The sequence below is a fragment of the Somniosus microcephalus genome, chromosome 7, assembly GCF_052327205.1.
Source record: "Somniosus microcephalus isolate GS21.2 chromosome 7, FLI_Smic_1.0, whole genome shotgun sequence".
Taxonomy (NCBI): domain Eukaryota; kingdom Metazoa; phylum Chordata; class Chondrichthyes; order Squaliformes; family Somniosidae; genus Somniosus; species Somniosus microcephalus.
Genome location: NC_140993.1, coordinates 264,011,887 through 264,028,376, shown reverse-complemented (window position 1 = coordinate 264,028,376; position 16,490 = coordinate 264,011,887). Strand labels below are relative to the sequence as shown.

Sequence of the window (16,490 nt, the reverse complement as noted above, 5' to 3'; positions counted from 1 at the left end):
ATTCCGGACAGTTAACCTCCGGATAAACCAAAGTTTCCTGTATACACTCCCTTGTATGTAGAACTGCACGGAGCAGGGATCTTTTGTAAGTAACTTCATTTGTTCCCCTTGGGGTTATGACTATGGTAAGACAGAACTGTTAGTTTTTCGCTGCAGTCAACCTTGAACGTTCCTTATCAATGTTTTGTGTATTTGCCCCATTTTTCACACGTTGAGGCTTTTGGGTGACAACCTGTGAAAGAAATAATCACATATTAAGAACAATGTGTGTTTTCATCTAGTTCGCCGTTTGCAAACCAGTGGACTTCTAATTCAGCTCTATCCACTACATGACACGGCAGAACTGAAAGAGCTCAGCTTCCTCTGGTATAGGCGGATAAAGTTTGCCTTTCAGCCTCTCGGTAAGTCAATAAATGAGGTAAGCCGTCAAACCCTTATTTGCATCTGTCATAACGCCATCCAGTACAATCAGCGTTGCAGCCAGATGCATGTTAAGTGTGTGCGTGGTATTTGTTCCCTGGGGCAGTGAATCAGCCATCACACCTTTGTGCTGGAGCAGCTGATTTTCTGCCCTTGGGCATCTGGCCAGGAATTACTGTGCCTCTGTTCACTGATGTTCTTTTTCACTGCTGGGATTGATTTTATACAAATCACTTGTATGTGACTTTGCTCCACTCACTGCAGTTTCTGGAGAATTCCCCCTTTTTTATCAGGAGATGTTGCTGTACTTTCGGTCATGAGTTATGTTTGCTGTAGTTAGAATAATAGAATGATGGAGCACAGAAGGAGGACATTCGGCCCATCGTGTCTGTGCCGGCTCTTTGAAAGAGCTGTGCAATTAATCCCACTTCCCCCCTGCTCTTTCCCCATCGCCCTGCAAATTTTTCCCCATCAAGTATTTATCCAATTCCCCTTTGGAAAGTTACTATTGAATCTGCTTCCACCGCCCTTTCAGGCAGCGCGTTCCAGATCACAACAGCTCGCTGCGTTCCTCTTCCCAGTACCTGGAATGATTGCCCAGAGCCCATTTCCCAGCTGCTGAGCATAAACTGAGGGGCCTCCTCACTGGCCATTCTAAAACAAAAGGAATAATTTTGCAGCGACTCTGTTTTAAATAGACTCTGTTTGCAGTTTGCTGAGTAAATGGACTTTGTTTGCTGTAAAATAGACTGTTTGCTGTGAGTCCTGCCACAAGTCCCGTCCGTCTACAACTCATTTACTGACGCAGTGATGTCAGTACTGACCTCCCCCTTCATTTGGGACTGGGCTGCAACTGGAGTGTCTTGGGGGGGTCGATTTTCCTAAAGCTGTCGGGAAGGAGGCGGGACTACAACTTTCGGGGTTTTAGTCCCGCCTACGTCGACGTTCGGCCAATCCACGCGATTTTCCCTTGATTGACCTTGTTAAGCCCGACCAGCGGGCTCAGCAGGCCAATTAAGGGCCACCCGGCAACAGGTGACGTCACAGACTGAAATTTCATCTGTCAAGAGGTCTTGGCAGATGAAATATCAGTGTTTCACAGCTGTTTGAAGCTGTCAAACACTGACAGTCTGACTTCTAACCTGAGTCCTTCTCCACAGACTCAGTTAGAACTGTCACCGGCAATGAAAGCTGAAGGCTGTCACTTTTGACAGCTCGCAGCCATTTTGCTTTCAGTGCCGGCTGAGTGATGCGCTCCCGACGCCTACAGGAAGAAAGGCTGTTAAGGTAAGTACAGGTAATTTAAACTTCTTTATACACTTTAGACACACCAAACACACTTACCTTTGCACTCATGCACCCATCACTCACCTGAACACCAACATCGCGACCCCTCCAAGTCCATCAACCCGACGGCCCGATGACTCTAACCTGGCGTGGTTTGGAGCCATCGGGAATCCCACACGACACCCCTCAAAATAGGGATTAGGCTAAAAACTGCCTGTTAACTACCTGAAACTTACGTGGAGGCGGGTTTTGGGCGGGATGGTGTCAGGACCCCCGAATTCGGGATTTCCCCCCCCCCCCCCCCCCCACCCTACACGCCTGAAACCCCGCCTGACGGCTCCAGGAAAATCTACCCCTTGGTCTCGTCATCAGAAATTCCCGCTTGCAGCACAGAGTACATCGTCCGAACAAAGCAGCACTGTCCAGTAGGAGATGCAGCCGGCACCGCATTAGGGCGGTAGTGTTTAAATGAAGTGGGGGATTGGAGGGGAAGAGTTTCTCTGGACTAGAGGGGGTTGAATGGGAAGAGTACACAGTGAAGTGGAAGGGGAGAGGGAAAGTGCCTCTGTGGAGTGGAGGGCTTGGAGGGGGAGATTGCCTCTGAAGGGGGGAGGGGGGGTTACACCCTCTGAAAGGTTTGCTCAGATAGCTTTTGGGGAGGTGATTTCCATTTGATCTGTTCTCAGTTACCGCGACCATGGCATTTTATTCCTCCTCATCGACCACTGCAGTGTACAAAACCAGTCAATCACCCCATTCTCCTTCATAGTTCATCTCCGAGAGACTGCCCGTGCATGTTTCCTTTCCTGCCTGTTCGCTTACAATCGGCTCAACTCCATTAATGGCTTCTCCTCCCTCAGAATTACCTCTGGTCATTTATCGCATTCACAGCCTCGGGACGTCCCAAAGCGCTTTACAGCCAATGAAGTACTTTTTGAAGTGTAGTCACTGTTGTAATGTAGGAAAAGAAATAGTTTGCCCTTCAAATCTGAAATAATGAGTATTTTAAATACTAGTTATGTGTCTATACAAATTATTGCTAGATTGACAGTAAATATCATTAAAGGTATTTTGCTTTTTAAAGGTGAACAGTAATGGAGAATATTACAGTATATCAAGTTCGGGTGATGCATCGAAACATAGAAACATAGAAGATAGGAGTAGGCCATTCAGCCCCTCGAGCCTGCTCCGCCATTCAATGAGATCATGGCTGATCATCCAATTTCAGTACCCTGTCCCTGCCTTCTCCCCATATCCCTTGATCCTTTGAGCCTTAAGAAATATATCCAACTCCTTGAAATATATTTAATGAATTGGCCTCCACTGCCTTCTGTAGTAGAGAATTCCACAGGTTCACCACTCTCTGGATGAAGAAATTCCTCCTCATCTCTGTCCTAAATGGCTTACTCCTTATCCTTAGACTGTGACCCCTGGTTCTGGACTCCCTGGCCATCGGGAACATCCTTCCTGCATCTAGTCTGTCCAGTCCTGTTAGAATTTTATAAGTTTCAATGAGATCCCCTCTCATTCTTCTAAACTCCAGCGACCCAATCTCTCCTCATACGTCATTCCTGCCATCCCAGGTATCAGTCTGGTGAATCTTTGCTGCACTCCCTCCATGGCAAGAACATCCTTCCTCAGATAAGGCGACCAAAACTGCACACAATACTCAAGGTGTGGTCTCACCAAGGCCCTGTACAACTGCAGCAAGACATCCTTGTTCTTGTACTCAAACCCTCTCGCTATGAAGGCCAACATACCATTTGCCTTCTTAACCACCTGCTGCACCTGCATACTTCCCTTCAGTGACTGGTGCACAAGGATACCCAGGTCTCGTTGCACTTCCCCTTCTCCCAATCTATTGCCGTTCAGATAATAATCTGCCTTCCTGTTTTTGACACCAAAGTGGATAACCTCGCATTTATCCACAATATACTGCATCTGCCATGCTTCTGCCCAATCACCCAACCTGTCCAAATCATACTGGAGTTTCTCAGCATCCTCCTCACAGCACACACGCCCACCCAGCTTTGTGTCGTCTGCAAACTTGGAGATATTACATCTAGTTCCCTCGTCTAGATCATTTATATATATATATTGTGATGTAATCCAAATATCTGTTCTAACCATATCCATTCTATGTGTTTTTCTATGTGTAATAGCCTTCCTGTGCAGCTTTTACCCCCTGTGTAATCAAGTTTAAACAAAACACAATCACATTGCTGATATTTAAAGTTTTAAGACACTGGACAAAATACGGTGGCATCTGACGTGCATTAAAATGATTTACAGAAGTAATTATTTTTGAGGGAGAGATTCCCTCCTTGATGGAATTTAGGAAGAGAATGGGAATGCAATCCACCTTTAAAATGTTCTATTTGTGCTGTCAGTCTGTAAAAGCGAAACGTATATCCTGGAAATTGTTTTCACAGAATTTTCACGTGCATAAAGTTGGCCATGAACGGACTCCTCTACGCGTGCAATAGCAAACCAACTCTCTTTGCAACTTTTACAATGAGGACTGATTATTTATGTTCACAAGTGACTGCTTGTATAAAGGGGGGGGGGATCGGGCCTGCCAGGCATGAGTTTGTTGAGACACGAGTGTGTCCTGGCCCCTGTTGCTTCAACAAACAAGCTGCTTCATGTCTTTTTTACAAAACTCAGCCAAAGTCTTGGTCTACTGAGTTGTATACTCCTAATATGGGTTGACAAGTGCCAATGGAATATTTGCCGTCGGCCGTGACTCAGTGTCTGAAGGTTGTGGGTTGTGTCTGCGTCAGAAGGTTGTGGGTTCAAGTCCCACTGCAGAGACTCGAGCATAAAGATCTAGGCTGACGCTCCAGTGCAGTGCTGAGGGAGTGCTGCACTGTCGGAGGTGCCAACTTTCGGATGAGGCGTAAAACCGAGGCCCAGTCTGCCTTTTTAAGGGTGGACGTAAAAGATCCCATGGCACTAATTTGAAGAAAAGCAGGGGAATTATCCCTGGTGTCCTGGCCCATATTTATCCCTCAATCAACAGCACTTTATAAAAAATAAAAAATAAAAAAAATTGTCTGGTAATTATCACGTTGCTGTTTGTGGGACCTTGCTGTGCGCATACTGGCTGTCATGTTTCCTACATTACAACAGTGACTACACCTCAAAAGTACTTTGTTGGCTGTAAAGCGCTTTGAGATGTCCTGAGGTTGAGAAAAGGCGCTGTATAAATGCAAGTCTTTTAATTTTTTTCCATATTTGCTATGTATGTCAGGGAGGCCAGTTTTCAGTGGTGTAAGAAATGTGAACAGTTCCTCTGTTACTTCACTTGAGATGCTTCTCATTTAAACCGTGTCAGATTGGTTTAAGACCTCTCCATATGGAGCCTGTGGGAATGCTACAGAGCATTCAAACCAGTCTGGAAATACAAATCAAATCAAATCAACTTTTATTGTCATTGTTAGTGCACAAGTGCAGTACAACGAGATGTAGGCTTGCGGCTCCCGAGAGTGTACATTTAGATTAAGACATTTAAACGTTCAACATACATTTGGCTTGTAATACATTAACATAAACATAACCATAATAAAGTGCATTGGCAGATGTGCCGGCTTTGGAGTTTATTTGTGGAGTTCAGTAGGATGACAGCCCTGGGAAAGAAGCTGTTCCTAAATCTGGTCGTACGGGTGCGAATGCATCTGTAGCGTCTCCCAGATGGCAGGAGGGCGAACAGACTGTGGCTGGGGTGGGTAGGGTCTTTGATGATGGTCCGTGACCTCTGTAAACAGCGTTTCTGGTATATGTGTTCTATGGTCGGTAGCCGGGTGCCGGTAATGCGTTGGGCAGTTTTGACTACCCGCTGCAGGGCTTTCCGGGCATAGTAGTAAGTGAAAAGAAAAATACTGAAAATCTGAAACAAAAAAGCTGTGTGAGGAGGATGCAAAGAGGCTGCAAAGGGATATAGACCGGTTAAGTAATTGGGCAAGAAGGTGGCAGATGGAGTATAATGTGGGGAAATGTGAAGTCATTGACTTGAAAGGAAGAATAGAAAAGGAAAATATTTTTTAAGTGGTGAGAGACTAATAATGTTGTCATTCAGAGGGATTTGGGCGCTCTTGTACACAAATCACAGAAAGTTAACATGCAGGTACAGCAAGCAATTAGGAAGGCAAATGGTATGTTGGCCTTTATTGCAAGGGGGTTGGCGTATAAGAGTAAGGAAGTCTTTCTGCAATTATATAGGGCTTTGGTGAGTCCACACCTGGAGTACTTTGTACAGTTTTGGTTTCCTTACATAGGGAAGGATATACTTGCCTTGGAGACGGTGCAACAAAGGTTCACTAGATTGATTCCTGGGATGAGAGGGCTGTCTTATGAGGAGAGATTGAGTAGAATAGGCCTTTATTCTCTGGAATTTAGAAGAATGAGAGGTGATCGCATTGAAATGTATAAAATTCTTATAGGGCTTGACAGGGTAGATGCTGCAAGGCTGTTTCCCCTGACTGGAGAGTCTAGAACCAGGGGTCATAGTCTCCGGATAAGGGGTCGGCCATTTAGGAATGAGATGAGGAGAGATTTCTTCACTGAGATGTTTAAATTTTTTAAAATCTCTACCAGAGGGCAGTGGATCCTCAGTCATTGAGTATATTCAGGACTGTGATCGATCGATTTTTGGACACTAAGATGATCTGGGGCTAGGGTGGGAAAGTGAAGTTGAGGTCGAAGATCAGCCATGATCTTATCGAATGGTGGAGCGGGCTCGAGGGGCAGAATGGCCTACCCCTGCTCCTATTTCTTATGTTCTTAAAAAACAGAAAGATGATGTAAAAAGCACAGCAGGTGAATCAGCTGATTAAACCGCATGCTGCTTTTTAAAAAATAAAACTCTATCTGCCAAATTTAATCAGCTTACAACCAGGTTCTATGGCCAGTCTAGGGTACCTGATGGGAGCGAGAAGGGGCATGTTCGGGAGAGGCTGCTGGTGGCCTGCACAAGTCCTCGATTACCCCCAAAGTGCAGGAAGTTCTTTAATGAAAGGTGTGCAGGAAGTTCTTTAATGAAAGGTGGGCGGGTGGAGAGAACAAACAGTTGGTGACAGCACTGAAAAGTTATTTAATGCCTTTTAACATCGTAAAACATCCCAAGATGCTTCACAGAGGCTTAATTAAAATAAAAAGACATTTTTTTGAACTGAGGCATACACAACCTGGCTTCCCCTCGGGCCCTTTCTCTTCCCATTATTTGGAGCGGTAGGCCGATGAGCGTGATGCACCCGCCCACCTTTCCTTAAAGAACTCAGAGTCTGTTTCTGGCTCAGTATTGGAAGCTCAGTTGGGGAGAGCGGCCGTGTGCTTGGATGGAGCTTGAGGAGCCATATTCTCAGTGGGGTGACAGTGGCCAGTGGGTGAAGGGTTGGTAGGCACGGAGACCCACAGCAAGCAAGTGGGTGAGGTGTCCACAGAGCCAAGAGGCCCAATGGTGGCAGGTGGCATTTTGCTGTTGGTTTCCCAGCACAGCCAGGGGTTGGATGTAAGTTCATTACACTGCTGGTGTTTATGCTCCACACAAGCCTCCCCCTACCCTACTTTGTTTATCTCTATCAGCATAACCTTATGTTTGTTTCTTCCTCACTTATCTAGCTTCCCCTTAAATGCATCTATGCTATTTGCCTCAACCACTCCCTGTGGTAGCGAGTTCCAGATTCTAACCACTCTCTGGGTGAAGAAGTTCCTCCTGAATTCCCTACTGGATTTATTGGTGAATAACTTGTATTTATGGCCCTAGTTTTGGTCTCCCCCCCCCCCCCCCCCCCCCCCCACCCCCCCACGTCTACCCTATCAAACCCCTTTCATAACCTTAATGACCTCTATCAGGTCACCTCTCAGTCACAGAAAAGAGCCCCAGCCTGTTCAGTCTTTCCTGATGGCTATAACCTACACATTAAATGCCCTTTTACGGCATTTGCCTACCTTTGGTCACAGTTGATGTAATCTCACTTATTCTACAGGAAACTTTTTTTTATCCGGGACCGGCGTGGTGCCGGTTGATCAAAAAGTCTGGATTACAGTGAGGTATAGTTACCAAGGTACGAGAGCCCCGTACACGGCCACAGGTGCAGGAGTCCCGGTTACACGGCCACAGGTGCAGGAGCCCCGGTTACACGGCCACAGATCCAGGAGTCCCTGTTGCATGGCCACAGATCCAGGAGCCCCGGTTACACTGCACTTGTGCAGGAGTCCCGGTTACATGGCCACAGATCCAGGAACCCCGGTTACACGGCCACTAATATATAGTAAAACTTACCTGAACCTACTCCTGAATTTTGCCGGTTAAGAGAGATTTCCGGATATTTAGATGCCGGTTAAGAGAGTTTCCTGTACATTGCAAGGCATACAGTCTGGTTATATAACAGCAAATCCTTCAACTAATAGTGAGCAACACCACGGGAGATCTGCTAGTGTATATAAAATAATCTACAAATCGTGCTATTGTGCACACCACCTATCCGTTGCACTTCCTGTCCCTTATACTTAACCGTAAGCAAAACTATATGCAAATTTCTGTGATACGCATCACAGAAGAATGGAAAAAGTTGGGTAATTTGATTCCCAAAATACCAGTTAAAGATTGGAGAATATCATGCAATAAGAGCGCAGTTTGACTTAGTCATTGTAAATCAGTTTACCCTTTAATGCATTCTGATTTACATGGCACATCATCCTTGTTAGAAAACAAGTGACTGGCCACGAGCAATACCACAAGAGATCTGCTAGTAAATATTTAGGAAATTGTGCATGTGTGTTAGTGGCCATTGTGTCTGCGGGAGCATCCACAGTACTGGGGCTGAACCTCAGATATTTTGTTCACCAATTTATATAAGTCTTGACTTCTATCAGTACGTTTCAAAATTGTGAATCGTCTGTTTTTAATGGTTAGTCATTCTATTTTTTTTCTCTCTCTCTCGTAGATGAAATCCAGAAATACTTTGGACAGAATATTGCACTCTATTTTGCCTTTTTAGAGTACTTCACCTTTGCTTTGTTTCCCATGGCTATAATTGGAGTGCCTTACTATCTCTTTGCATGGGAAGATTACGACAAGTACATCGTGTTTGCCACTTTCAACCTCCTGTGGTCAACCATTGTCCTGGAAGTCTGGAAGCGTTGCTGCGCCAAACTTTCCTATAAATGGGGGACGCTGATAATGAAGAGAGAGTTTGAAGAACCCCGGCCTGGTTTTCACGGGAAGTTGGGACTGAATCCAGCAACGGGCAGAAAGGAGCCCACATACCCTACCTACTTGAGGCAGTTGCGCATCTACCTGGTTTCCTTACCCTTTGTATGCATGAGCCTCTACACCTGCCTTTTTGTTATGATGATCTACTTTCAAATGGAGGAACAGGCCATCGCCTATAATGAAGAGGATCAGTCAATCTTCAGCGGTGCTTTGCTATTTTTCCCCAGTGTCATTTACAGTGTAGTTATTGAAATCATGAATCGCATCTACAGATATGCTGCCGAATATTTAACTTCATGGGGTACGTACACATCGGTCTCAATGGTGAGGTCACTTGAGTTCCAGTCAAGATTGAGTTAATTTTTTTTAAATGTGCAATCAAAGAATAACTGAACTAGTGAGTTCTATTTAAGGTGATTGGCAAAAGAACCAGAGGCGAGATGAGGAGACTTTTTTTTAACCCAGCGAGTTGTTACGATCTGGAATGCACTGCCTGAACGTGCAGAGGAATCAGATTCAATAGTAACTTACAAAAGGGAATGGGATAAGTACTTGAAAAGGAAAAATTTGCAGTGTTATGTGGAAAGGGCAGGGGGTTAGTGGGACTAATTGGGGAGCTCTTTCAAAGAGCCAGGACAGGCTCAATGGGCCGAATGGCCTCCTCCTGTGCTGTATCATTCTATGATTGTGACTTCTGATTTGGTGGTGAGAACATTTTTGGAGGGAGATTCACTTTTGTTTGCCAAGTTTCCAATTTAAGTTTGCACGCCCACCTTTCACACTTTTGGACTGGGGAGAGAAGTGTATGTAAAAACATTGGAGAAACATAAGTTGTTTGCCGACTCGGCAATCACCAAGACTCTGGGCTTCTGGTCAGCTTAATCACCAAGACTCTGAGCTGGTCAGCTTGCTGTGGCATCAGTTGTAGAATAACGAAAACTTAGCAAGCGTGGAAACATTTTCCAAAGAGTTAACCTAATCATAGAAATTACAGCACAAAAGGAGGTGATGAATCATTCCATTGTACCTGCGCCAGCTTTCAGCTTGGGCTCAAATCCTATTTCCCTGCCCTTACCCTTTATATTCTTCATTTTCAAATACTTACCCAATTCCCTTTTTAAATGATTACAGTCTCTGCCTCAATAGCTGCTTCCAGTAGAGCATTCGGTGTTTTAATAACCCTATGTGTGAAAACATTTCTTCTAAATTTCCCCTTCATTCTAGTGATAATCTTCAGTCTCACCAGTTAATGGAAACAATCTTTTAACCTTTCAAAACTTTTCATAATTTTTAAAACCTCTATTAGATTCCCATTAACCTTTTTTTTCTTCATACAGGAAACTTTGTGCTATCCGGCACCGACGGGACCGAGCTGTTGCCGTCCCATCAAAACTGCCGGACAAACCAGCGCTAATGTTGAAACATACGGAGCTCCGTATCTGGCAACAAGCCCTGTTGTGCTTCTAAACAGTCGGCCGTACCTTGCAAGCGTCTCTGTAGCTTAGCAACAGCTTCAGTGAGACCTTGCAGAGCCTGACTGGTGGAAAAAAAAAAGCAGCGAAAAGAAAAAAAACCTAACGAAACGGCTCCTGATTTTTGCCAGTGGCTCGAGCATTCCGGACAGTTAACCTCCGGATAAACCAAAGTTTCCTGTAACTACATTGATCATCCCTTGATTCACTAGAATGATGCTTTCCTGTATCCGTTAATTGTTTTACTATCCTTCCTAGGACTGCATCCACTACTCCAGCTGTGGTCTAACCAATGTTTTACACAAAAGCAACATTTCTGCCTTGACTTTATATTCAGTGCCACAAGTATAAAACCAACACCATTTGCCTTTTTATGGCTGTTTTTAGCTGTACTGCAGCACTTAGAGATTTTTGTGTCTGCTCCATGACTCCATTATGAATTTTGCCCTTTAGGTATATTTCTCTCTGTTGTTTTTCCCAAAATGTACTACTTCACATTTTTAATGTCCCACTCCACTAATCTACATACAGGCTAAACTGTTTGGTCAGATTTATTGACTGGTTAAATTATACATAGAAGCAGCAACTTAGAGCAAGATACTAAATCAGCATGCTACAAAAATTATACAATAGACTATTCCACAAGAAGTGAGAAGGAGGAATTAAAGGAAATTAGTATTAGTTGAAAAAATAGTGCTGGAGAAATTAATGGGACTGAAAACCGATAAATCCCCAGGGCCTGATAATCTGCATCCCAGAGTACTAAAAGAGGTAGCCATGGAAATAGTGGATGCATTGGTTGTCATCTTCCAAAATTCTATAGATTATGGAACACTTCCTGCAAATTGGAGGGTGGCAAATGTAACCCCACTATTTAAAAAAGGAGGCAGAGAGAAAACAGGGAACTAGGTTAGCCTAACATCAGTAGTAGGGAAAATGCTAGAGTCTATTATAAAGGATGTGATAACAGGACACTTAGAAAATATCAACGGGATTAGACAAAGTCAACATGGATTTATGAAGGGGAAATCGTGTTTGACAAACCTACTGGAGTTTTTTGAGGATGTAACTGGTAGAATAGATAAGGGAGAACCAGTTGATGTGGTGTATTTGGATTTTCCGAAGGCCTTTGATAAAGTCCCACATAAGAGGTTAGTGTGCAAAATTAAAGCACATGGGATTGGGGGTAATATATTGGCATGGATTGAAAATTGGTTAACAGACAGGAAACTGAGAGTAGGAATAAATGGGTCTTTTTCGGGGTGGCAGGCGGTGACTAGTGGGGTACCGCAGGGATCGGTGCTTGGGCCTCAGCTATTCACAATACTTATCAATGATTTGGATGAGGGAACCAAATGTAATATTTCCAAGTTTGCTGACGACCCAAAACTAGGTGGGATTGTGAGTTGTGAGGAGGATGCAAAGAGGCTTCAAGGCGATTTAAACAAGTTGAGTGAGTGGGCAAATACATGGCAGATGCAGTATAACGTGGTTATCCACTTCGGTAGGAAAAACAGGAAGGTAGAGTATTATTTAAATGGTGATAGATTGGGAATGCTGATGTACAAAGGAACCTGGGTGTCCTTGTACACCAGTCACTGAAAGCAAACATGCAGGTGCAGCAAGCAGTTAGGAAGGCAAATGGTATGTTGGCCTTCATTGCAAGAGGATTTGAGTACAGGAGCAAGGATGTCTTACTACAGTTATACAGGGCCTTGGTGAGACCACACCTGGAGTACTGTGTGCAGTTTTGGTCTCCTTACCTCAGAAAGGATATACTTGCCAAAGAGGGAGTGCAGCGAAGGTTCACCAGACTGATTCCTGGGATGGCAGGACTGTCATATGAGGAGAGATTGGGTCGACTAGGCCTCTATTCACTAGAGTTTAGAAGAATGAGAGGGGATCTCATTGAAACGTATAAAATTCTGACCGGGCTAGACAGACTGGATGCAGGGAGAATGTTTCCCCTGGCTGGGGGGTTTAAAACGAGGGGTCACAGTCTCAGGATACGGGGTAGGACATTTAGGACTGAGATGAGGAGAAATTTCTTCACTCGGAGGGTGGTGAACCTGTGGAATTCTCTACCACAGAAGGCTGTGGAGGCCAAGTTACTGAATATATTTAAGAAGGAGATAGATAGATTTCTAGACACAAATGGCATCAAGGGGTATGGGGAGAGAGCGGAAATATGGTATTTCTTTAAATTCGCTTATGGGATGTTACCGTCGCTGATGAGGTCAGCATTTATTACCCATCCCTAATTGCCCCTTGAGAAGATGGTGCTGAGCCGCCTTCTTGAACCGCTGCAGTCCGTGTGGTGAAGGTACTCCCACAGTGCTGTTTGGTAGGGTGTTCCAGGATTTTGACCCAGTGACGATGAAGGATCGGCGATATACTTCTAAGTCAGGATGGTGTGTGACTTGGAGGGGAACTTGGAGGTGGTGGTGTTCCCATGCGCCTGCTGTCCTTGTCCTTCTAGGTGGAAGAGGTTGCAGGTTTGGGAGGTGCTGCCGAAGAAGCCTAGGTGACTTGCTGCAGTGCATCTTGTAGATGGTACTCACTGCAGCCACGGTACGCCGGTGGTTGAGGGAGTGAATGTTTAATGTGGTGGATGTGGTGCCAATCAATCAATTGAGATAGAGGATCAGCCATGATCATATTGAATGGCGGAGCAGGCTTGAAGGGCCGAATGGCCTACCCCTGCTCCTTTTCTTCTATGTTTCTATGAGGCAAAGAAATTGAGGATGGTGGTGACTTTGATGGCCACTGGCAAAGCGTGTCCACCAGGCAGGAGCTCCTCTTCCAGGAGGCTGCAAATGTCTGCGACCACCTGATGCGATATGCTGAGCCTCCTGAGGCACTGGTGTCCCAACATGTCCAGGAAGTTGATCCTCTGCCTATATACCTTGTGTTGGAGGTATCGCCTCCTGCGAGCTGCACCCCTATGCTCATCACTTCTCTCCTGTGGAGTGGCAGGTCGATGGGGCGAAGGCTGCTGCTGCTCCTGCTGGTGCTTCTCCTACTGCTGTTGCTGCTCCTCCTCTGAGGTCCGAGGTAAAGCCGCATAAGCGGCACCCATGCTGAACTGATGCCTGACAGATGGAAAGTGTAGCTCAGATTCACAAAAGTCCAAGGTAGCAGAATGACCTCCAAAGTAGTGGACATCAGCTGCAAGGTAGTGAAAGCACCCTCTCCAAAAGCCTTTCACTTAGGCAAGGAAGCAGGTGTGAGGTCCGAGTACCTATGGGACTGTTCGCCTGTCGTTTAGTCTTGCCTTGCTTTCACTGGCGAGTTCCAGGAAGTCTGGGAAACCTGTGCACTCAAAAGTTGAAGCTCAAATCTGCAGTTAAAACAGCTCCTAATTGCTTTTTAACATCTTTCAATTGCCCAGCCTGCGCCTCGTGGGGGTTTCTCGCACGCAGCCGAAAGCGCTGCAGTTAAACGCGGAAGTCAGTGGGTCCGAGCCGGCTTCCAGACCCACTGCCAGTTTCATCCCTTTTGGGATGGCTGTTGGTGTAGGGACCGGGTGTTAGGGTTTGGATGATCAGCCATGATCTCGTTGAATGGCGGAGCAGGCTCGAAGGGCCGAATGGCCTACTCCTGCTCCTATCTTCTATGTTTCTATGTAACCATCACCCGCTCCCAAACTCACTCATGTTTTTAGGTAACAATTTCCCCCTTCGAGTACAAAAGCTAGGAGGTTATGCTAAACCGATATAAAACACTAGTTCGGCCCCAGCTGGAGTATTGTGTCCAAGTCTGGGCACCGCACTTTAGGAAGGACGTGAAGGCTTTGGAGTGGGTGCAGAAGAGATTTACTAGAATGGTTCCAGGGCTGAGGGGTTACAGTTACGTGGATAGACTGGAGAAGCTGGGGTTGTTCTCCTTAGAGCAGAGAAGGCTAAGAGGAGATTTGATAGAGGCGTTTCAAATTATGAACGGTTTAGATAGAGTAAATAAAGAGAAACCATTTCCAATGGCTGAAGGGTCAATAATGAGAGGGCACAGATTTAAGGTGATTGGCAAAAGAACATGAGGAAAAACTTTTTTACGCAACAAGTAGTTAGGATTTGGAATGCACTGCCTGATAGGGTGGTGGATACAGATTCAATAGTAGCCTTCAAAAGGGAATTGGATAAATACTTGAAGAGAAAAAAATTGCAGGGATATGGGGAAAGAGTGGGGGAGTGGGACTAACTGGACTGATCTTCGAAAGAGCCGGCACAGACTCAAAGGGCCGAATGGCCTCCTTCTGTGCTGTACTATTCTATGATTAATAAACCCTTTTCTTGCAATGTGTTTCTTGCTGTTTGAGCAACAGGGCGTTCAGATGAAACAATAGATCTGTCCCTTGCCTTTAAGGTGCAATGTTGTATTTGGATAATGCAAATTGCAGTTCAGTCATGGAGTTGACTAAAGAACCGAAGCTTGACAACAAGAGGTGTTATTTATGTCTTTCGTGTTACAACTATATATTTAAAGTCAACAAATTGACAGAGCTCGTCAGGTCGTGTGCCTTCTGGAGTGAGGTATTACTATCTGGATGCATGCCACCTCTTCCATACATTTGATCTAATGACTTAGACTTCTTGATCTTTAAAATTGTCCATTCCACTCCGTCAATTTGCATACGTTAACATTTTAAATAAAATGCTCCAGCTCCAGGGGGTAGAAAGATATGCCGAAAGGCTGAGATGAGGCCGATAGAATGGGGGCGGGAGACTCGGAGTATAAACACTAGCACAGGCTGGTTGGGCCGAATGGCCTGTTTTTGTGCTGTATATTTTATTTAATTCTGTGCAATTTTTTCTTCAGTAAAAAATATATTTCAACAATTTTCTATTCTTGGTTTTCTCTTTTTTAAACAATGCCCCTTATTTGTCTTATCAATTGATTGTTGTACATATTTTGTGCTGCAGAAAACCACAGGCTTGAGTCGTCGTATCAGAATCATTTAGTTCTGAAAGTGTTGGTGGTAAGTTTGTTCTTCTATAAATGTGAAATAATATTTTTAATGTTGAGCTGTAGAAAGTTTAATAAAACTGTGCTACATTTAATCAAATGTCACCCACAGTGTACGAAAGACCCAGGGCTCCCAAGGGTTAGATTATGAGGAGAGATTACATGAACTTGTATTCCCTGGAATACCGAAGGTTAAGGGGTGATTTAGAAACATAGAAAAATATAAGCAGAAGTAGGCCATTCGGCCCTTCGAGCCTGCTCCGCCATTCAATATGATCATGGCTGAGCCTCGATCTCAATACCATATTCCTGCTCTCTCCCCATACCCCTTGATGCCTTTTGTGTCTAGAAATCTATCTATCTCCTTCTTAAATATATTCAGTGACTTGGCCTCCACAGCCTTCTGTGGTAGAGAATTCCACAGGTTCACCACCCTCTGAGTGAAGAAATTTCTCCTCACCTCAGTCCTAAATGTCCTACCCCATATCCTGAGACTGTGACCCCTCGTTCTAGACCCCCCCAGCCAGGGGAAACATCCTCCCTGCATCCAGTCTGTCGAGCCCGGTCAGAATTTTATACGTTTCAATGAGATCCCCTATTTGATTTGAGGCTTTTAGGATTTTGAAAGTAATTGATAGGGTAGATAGAGGGAAATTATTTCCGCTGGTGGGGGAGCCTAGGACAAGGGGACGTAACTTTAATATCAGAGCCATACCATTCAGGAGAGACGTTAGGAAACACTTCTTCATGCAAAGGGCGGTAGAAGTGTCGAACTCTCTCCCACAACAAACAGTTGATGCTGGGGGTCAATTAATTTTAAATCGGTGATCGATAGATTTTTGCTAGTTAAGGGTATAAAAAGATATGGAGCCAAGCTAGGTGGATAGAGTTAAGATACAGATCAGCCATGATCTAATTGAATGGTGGGGGCGTGGGGCGGAATAGATAACCAGGGTTCCTGCTCCCAAATCTATTTGGCACGCTTTGCTTTATAGTGATCATGCCTCAACATTGAGTGAGGGCAGAATTGGTCTCGGATGGGATGACGGCTCCCACAGTCAAACAGCCTGCAGACGTTTGCTGGACTCGCAAGTGAAGAATGGTAACATTATTTGAGTACTGAGGGGTTGTCA

At 44.9% G+C, this 16,490-nt stretch overlaps 1 protein-coding gene across 4 annotated transcripts in view; it reads left to right on the top strand.

Annotated features, from left to right (window-relative positions):
• Nucleotides 1-16,490, top strand: part of ano10a (anoctamin 10a) — a 127,996-nt gene that overhangs the window by 21,168 nt on the left and 90,338 nt on the right. For 2 of the 4 annotated variants that reach the window (XM_085993701.1, XM_085993700.1), the window contains exons 5-7: nt 282-401; nt 8,655-9,224; nt 15,315-15,370. In XM_085993701.1, the coding sequence (XP_085849827.1) occupies nt 282-401; nt 8,655-9,224; nt 15,315-15,370 (746 nt within the window). The remainder of the gene's footprint in view (nt 1-281; nt 402-8,654; nt 9,225-15,314; nt 15,371-16,490) is intronic. The other 2 variants (XM_085993702.1, XM_085993704.1) reach the window with 2 other exon arrangements.